Here is a 7515-nt window from a genome sequence, read left to right as displayed (position 1 = left end):
TGATCCAAATCAAACATCAATTGCTCCTCCATTTCTTCTTCTTTACCGGTCAGCGAAGGAGCTTGTGTGGTCACTCCTGAATTTATTCCGGAGTCTCCCATGTATGAATTTTGCTGCCACATCAGGGTCTGGTCCTTCATAGACCCGTGAGACACTGCAAAAAAAAAAACATTTTCGTCGTTACCCTTTTCTTTTCTCTCTTACTCTCTTTCTCTCTGTCTCTTTTCCATTTTTAAAACTCTCCTAAATTATTTTCCATTCAACTTTTTAAAAAAATACCCGTGATAAGGTATGAATCACTACTTCCTTCTTGGAATTATGCATTTCTAACATGATTGCAAATCACTCATTTCTCCTAACAATAATTTTCTTCTCTTCTTTCTTACTTGTTATTTTGTTCCTTTTACCTTTATTCCCTTGGGAATAAGGTTCTGGAACTTAAATGTATTTAATACTAATTATCTTATTCTCCTATTAATCGATTCAGATTTCAGAATACTTCTTATCCATTATCATTTTCAAAATTTGAAATCAACTCTATTTCTAACCTTTTTTGTAACTACTCACTTGTTTTAGGGTCTTGTGCCACTCCGTAATTCATCCTTGTTTACTTTCTACTGCACTTGTATACATAAGTATGTTGATCTGAAACGATTAAATGCATTGACATTAATAAGTTTTCTCATTTCCTCAAATTGCATATTGACACTTGTTTCTTAATACCACACCCCTGCAAAACATTTAGTGTTTAAGATTATAAAAAAAACCAAATAACCGAGTACCTCTTAATTCACTATTTACCTCAGATATCACTAATTTCTTTTTTTTTTAATGCAGTATATCTTCTGAGCACTTCAATGATATCATTGTATTCTAAACTATGACAGATGACTCATATCAAGAAACTAATCTTTAGTAAATAATGAATGCATTCGGCATTTGGTTGAGAAACAACATTTGATTTCTGAACGTTTTTTTTTGGGGCCCTTCTTATTAATTCTAAATTGTATTGATAACGCACAACCTAAGTTTTCAATACTTTTCTTATGGATATAAGTTTTAGTAATGAAATTCCATTTTTTTTTCTTTTACATTATCATTATTCAAAACTTTTTTTTTTAAATAATTACTTCGTCTTATTTCTATTTTACTAAATGAATCCTTAATAACATATTTTTAATTAAATAATATAAGTTTAGGGAAATACTAAATAAATTTGAATGATTCAAATGAAAACTTTTCTAATCACTTTATCAGTAATAATAACTCATTTAAAAAATTTTTAAATATTTAATATTTTCCCTTTGTTTTATTTAACATTAATAAACAATAAATTAAGACTAACAAACATTTTTTCTATAATTTTGAAATATTTACTTTGTTTCTAGTAATTTTTTTTTTTTTTTTAAATAAATCATTTTTTTTTAACATTCATAGGTACTTCCTTATATTTGTATAAATAAAATACAAAAAAAATTATTGGAAGAAATGGGGGGAAAAAACTATTTTTTAATGAAGGTTAGGAAAATTTATTAGATTTTACCCCCCCCTAAATATTTCAGATAAATAACATAAAGCTTGAAATACTTGAAAAATTATCATGTCATGTAATTTGTGTTTACATGTAATATCCTGAGGAAATGAAAAAATTCAAAAAAAAAATAATAATAATAATTTTATTTTTTGCTATCTTTTACATTTTATATTTTATTTTAATTCTATTAATTCTATTTAGTAAAAAAAAAAAAAAAAAAAAAAAAACAAAAATTTGATTTTTTTTGCTTTATCAATAACATAAACGTCCTAATGGCTTAATGACAAGTTTTGATGCTAAAAAAAAAGTATTTTAAATACAATTTGCCGCCGTAATAACATCGATTAATCGAAATGTATAATAATAATAATAATAATAATAATAATAAATTTAGGTTATAATTTTCGACGTGTAAAAAAAAAAAAATTAACGTTAATTGAATATAAAACGAGTTCAAGAAATTAACACGTGTAAATAACATTTGAAAATATTTTAAGCCTATGGAATTTTCTTTGGTTTATTTTTTCGAATTAAAATTTTTTGTTTTGTTTCTAGAATATTCCAGGGGGAAGGAGGACGGGGGGAGTGGTAAAGCATATATAAGTAAAAATAAAATAAATATTATTAATATCGGAATAAAACGAGAATTAAATATAAATTTAAAAAAAAATTTTCCCCTTTACAGTCCCTACAGTCTTATCCTTTCCAATGAATATTTTTCGCCTTTCACTTTCTTCAAGTTCCTCTCCCTCCCCTCCCCCTCCCCTCTCCATAGGGGAAAAATAAGGGCCCTTTCTATTTTGATATATTAAATAATAATTGACAAAACCTTTTTTTTTTTATCAATTGATCCGAATTAGAAAAAGGTCACGATGTCATTTTTACTATTCTCTTAACGGTAGCAGTTTGTGGAAAGAAAAAAAAAAAAAAAAAACAACTCCTATGGTATCATTAAGGTACACATTTTATAAATAATAATACTTATCTTACGACCAGGTTTTTGTTATACCGTGCCTGACTGATTGACCCAGTCTTCTCATTTAATTTTATTTAGTTTGTGTTCTCGCATCGTTTGGTAACGGTCGCGTTTTGTCGAATTCGTTTTAACCGTCGTTTTTTTTTTTTTAAATAATTTTATTTATTTATTTATTTTGACAGAAATGTCAATAAAAATTTAATTTAAATTTTTTTTTTTTTTTTGGTTTGTTTTCCTCCTTTTTTTTAAATATTAATTTGTGATAAAAATAATAAATAAAAAAAGGAAAAAAAGTGTTTTGGCGGTAAATTTTTTTAAAATTTTTTTGTGTCGTCGATTTTTTATTTTTATTTAATAATTGATAAAAACGGTTCCTGATAATAAAAAAACTGCAGACGATTTTTTAAACGTAAGTTTTTACAATTTAATTATTTATTTATTTATTATTTTCGGGAAAATATTTGATTTTAACCAACAACAACAAAAAATTGAACGAGAAACAAAAAAAAGTTGTATATGATATCGCAATAATTAAAATTTTTTTTTTTAACCTTCTAAAAACTTTTTTTTAACATAAAATTGGCATAAATGTCGAAAAGAAAATTTTTTCTAATACCTGATCACCGTAACAGTATTTTAAATTTAACCTTGATAATATAAATAAAATTTCCCAAGAGATGATGATTGAATTTATAATATATATTCTATTGTTGTTGTTTGATATTCTCAGCTTCCGCCAAAATTGGTCCAGAATAATCATTATTATTCTTAATGTCAGGGATAAAATTTAAATATAAAAATTTTACTTTCATTTTTTTATATTTGTTATTATTAATAAAATTCGAACGAACGTGTCGTCTGCCGTACCGAATTTGTAGAAAATAAACAAAAAAAAACACGTGCGTTAAACGTAGAAGGGGGAGTGGGGGGGGGCCAAAAACAAAAGCAATGTTGACCCGAGTATGTAAAATTTGACCTGAGAAAAAAATAAAATAAATAAAAATTGACCTAATCTTTTGTTCTGAAGGTACTCGATTATTTACAAATAGAAAAAAAGGCGAAGGTACGGGGGGAGGGGAAGAGAGAGAAAGAGAGAGAGAGAGAGAGAGAGAGAGAGAGGAGAGGAAAGAAAAAAAAAATTATTTTAGTGATTGATTGATTTTAAAATGTTGTTAATATCGGTTAATCATCAGATTTAAATTTTCAGGTACGAATTTAAAATTGATTTTTTTTTTTAATTACTCCAACAAACAAACAAACAAACAAACAGAAATGATTTCACTTTTAATATTTTAAATTTTATTTTATTTTTTTGTTCTGTTGTTTGCAAAAAGTTCAAATGTCATTTCAACTTTCTTTTTTCAATTTTTTTCTAACAACTAATTTTATCATTATTATTATTATGATGTTTTGTTTGTCGTTTGCGTTTCTCGTTTGTTTATCTAACAAGTTTTTTGAAAAAAAAAAAAAAAAAAAGTTTTCGTTATTATTATTATTTTTTCCAATTCTTAACCACTCCCTGATAAACCGGAAATATTCGAAAATTTATTTTTTTTTTTTTAATATTTTCGATTTAAATTATATTTACGTGCGTGTAAATAAAAAGAGAGAGAGATTTGAATTATATTAAATTTGAAAATAATAATAATAATAATAATAATAATAATAATAATAATAATAATAATAATAATAATAATAATAATAATAATAATAATAATTCGATCGATTTATAATCAATAATAATTTAATTTGTTACGATTTTGTGAAAACGTTTTTAAAAAAATTTTTTTTTTTAAAAGATATGGGAAATATTAAAGAGAAAGCTAGCAACATTTCTCTTTCTCTCTCTCTCTCTCTCTCTTTTTAATAACTCGTAAATATATGAAAATTTTTTTTTTTTTTTAATAATAATAAAAAAAAACGTTTCCACATAAACAATTTAACCGGTTTTAAAAATTTTTTTAAATTACAAATTAAAAAAAAAAAAAAAAGAAAATTTTAAAGCGTAAAATTTTTATATCAAACTGCTTCAATTATTATTATTATTATTATTATTATTATTATTATTATTATTTTGTTGTTGTTGTTGCGTTTTGTAAATTTCAACAACTTTCATACGAGTTTGTGTAGAGATTTAAAATTCTTCCCTATAAAATTTCTTTTTTAATAAAGTTACGAAAAACCGGAAGTGACGATATCATAAATACATTTTAATAATAATAATAATCGTTAAAAGGAGTTAAAACGTTTGTTCCGTTTGTTTTCCTGCAAAAATTTATCTTTTACATTGAATTTATGTTTATATATAGGAAATTAATAAAACAAAGACTCTGAAATTAAATAAAATTATTTTTTTTTGTTATTAAAGAAAAATTTTTAGGTACCAGTTATTTTAATAATTGACGTAAATATTTACATATTAAATATTCCGTTATTAATCGCCTTAAGTACACGTTACTTTTTTTTTTTTTTAAATCTCTGCCGTTAGTTAGAACTCGTTTTATTTTTTTTTATTTAAAAATTTATTTAAATTATTTATTTATTTATTTATTTTATTTTTTTTTACAGGCGTTTATCTAAAAATTAATAAAAACAATAATGAAAAAATAAATTTAAATAAAAAAAAAAAAGGAGGATACTTATTGAAATGATATATGGGACATCATGGTCATCACTAAAGAAAGAAAAGAAAAAAGGCAGCCATCTTGGGAATCGAAGGTAAAATACAAATTATTATTATTATTATTATTTTTTGATAAGCGTTATCATTTTGTATCGTGTCAAACTGATTATCGGTCATCATAATATTTTAAATTAGCGAAAGTAAATTTTTTTTTTTTTAAAACTTCGCCATTACTTTCTAAGCTAACAATGGACGAATTTTTTCGAAGTTAAATGTTTGTTGTTTGTTTTAAAATTTAAAAAATTTATTAATAATAATAATAATAATAATTATGATGTACGAAATTGATTTTTAATAATTTTTTTTTTTTTTTAAATTTCAAATCGGTCAAACGGTTCTTCAAGTTATTAAAAAAAATTTTCCTTTAAATTATTATTATTATTTGCGGTCATTGAACATATATATATTGGATACGTGTAAAATAACAATTTAAAATTTAAATTATTATCATTATTATCATCATCATCATCATCATCATCATTATTTTTTTTTAATGGAAGTGAAATGAACTACAAAAGTAAAACAATTTTTTTTTTTTTTTTAATTTCTTACTTTAAAATTATTAAAAATGGCGCCTTTCACTTCGTTTCGCGGGTAAAAACAAAAAAAAATTTTTTTTTTAATATAAATTTTGATTATTTTAACGTATCGATAATAAATAAATAAATTTACGTAAATATTTACCTCGTATTTATTATTATTATTTTGTTGTGATATCAATAATATTTTTCGCCATTTTGTAAAATAATTTTTTACAGTTCAAATATCGCGCGTTTTTTTTTTTTTTTTAATAATATCGACAAAGCATAAAATAATTTTTTTAATGTTGATTTGTGGTTGTAGCGTTTGCGGTTGTTATTTACACACCGGTAATTTAAAAAAAAAAGGGAAAACAATCAAAATCAGGTTTTTCTTTTTTTCTTTTTTAATTCCAATGATTTAAAAATGACACGTTGTCATCAATAATGTTAAAAAATAAATGAAGTGAGGAAGAAAAAAAGTAATAAAAAAATTTTTTTTTTATTTTACCGTAATTTTTTTTTTTTTATTTAACACTTTATTTCATACATAAAAATAAATTATAATTTAATAAAGTAAATATTTATTTAAACTTAACGTATTTTTTTTTTTTAAACAAACAAAACAACGTGTTAACACATTTTGTACAAAAAAAAAAAATAAATAAATTCCTACATTTTGTTTTAGATGTACGTTACGACGACGCCATATTTGTTTTGTTTTTTTTAAACAGGAAAAAAATTTTTCGGTTGTGATTTGCATTAAGCAAAAAATTTAATTACTCGATCGTAAAAATTAAACGATTCCAATTTTTTTTTTATTGTTTTTTCATAACCGAAATAATTACAAACAATCATAAACGATTATTACTTATTGTAAACATGTAATTCCCCCCCCCCATCTCCTTCTTTAATCGTCAATAATTTATTAAAAGGTTAAAGGTTAAAATTGATTTTTTTATTATCGTCTAGACGTTTTTCGATGTGATAAAAACAAAATTTTTTTAAATATTTGAACTTTATCAATTTATTATCGTACCGTTAAATATTTCAAATTTTACTCTGCGGGAAAAAAAACAAATCGAAGGTTTGCCGCCGCTTTGCCGATATTTTGCCGCGACACATTCGTGCGCCAAAAAAAAAAAGTAAACAACGTGACCAATTCAATATGTGAACAGTAATTAATTTTTTAATTATTATTTACGACTGTTTTAAAAAAATAACACGAAGGAAACTTTTTTTTTTTTTATTGAAATAATTCAGGTAAGGTTTATAACCGGTTATAAACTTTATTTAACGACTCTGCCATTTTGTTTTGGTTTTTTTTTTGGCAATATAAAAATCGAAAAGTAAAAGAGAAAGTTTTTTTTTTTTCTCGGATTTTTTGAAATTTATCCGCATCACGTTTTCTTTTTGTTATTGTTGTCCGGATTAAAGTAATTTTTATTACTTATTTTTATTACTATTAAAGTTTTTTTTACTTTTCTATTTTTAAATAAAAGTGGATCATTTATTTAAAATCCATGAATATAGTAATAGATTTTTGTTCCATCCATTTTTATATGCATTTAACCAAAAGTTAAACTTGGTATTAATTTTATGTTTTAAATAGTAATAAGTAATTAAATTAATCAAAATGACGGCAAAATTTGTTTTTTTTTTTTTTTAATGTCCTAGTTTTTTACATAATTATTGATATAAATTAAATCAAGGATAAATTATTTTTAATAATTTAAAATAAAAAGCTTAAAACTAAATTCAAGGTTTGCCACTTTAATAATAATAAAAAACCCCAAAAAAAAAA

At 23.1% G+C, this 7515-nt stretch overlaps 1 protein-coding gene across 1 annotated transcript in view; it reads right to left on the bottom strand.

Moving 5' to 3' along the window:
* Window positions 1-601, bottom strand: part of Phum_PHUM000550 (uncharacterized protein) — a gene marked incomplete at both ends in the record, with an annotated part of 689 nt that extends 88 nt beyond the window's left edge. Inside the window, 3 exons of the mRNA XM_002422516.1 lie at window positions 16-154; window positions 387-437; window positions 568-601. Of these exons, the coding sequence (XP_002422561.1) occupies window positions 16-154; window positions 387-437; window positions 568-601 (224 nt within the window). The remainder of the gene's footprint in view (window positions 1-15; window positions 155-386; window positions 438-567) is intronic.
* Between the last annotated feature and the right edge of the window lie 6914 nt (window positions 602-7515).

The sequence above is a fragment of the Pediculus humanus genome, genomic scaffold, assembly GCF_000006295.1.
Source record: "Pediculus humanus corporis 1103172107360 genomic scaffold, whole genome shotgun sequence".
In the NCBI taxonomy this organism is placed as follows: domain Eukaryota; kingdom Metazoa; phylum Arthropoda; class Insecta; order Psocodea; family Pediculidae; genus Pediculus; species Pediculus humanus.
The sequence above is the reverse complement of the archived record's forward strand: the minus strand, read 5'-3'. Positions and strand labels throughout refer to the sequence as shown.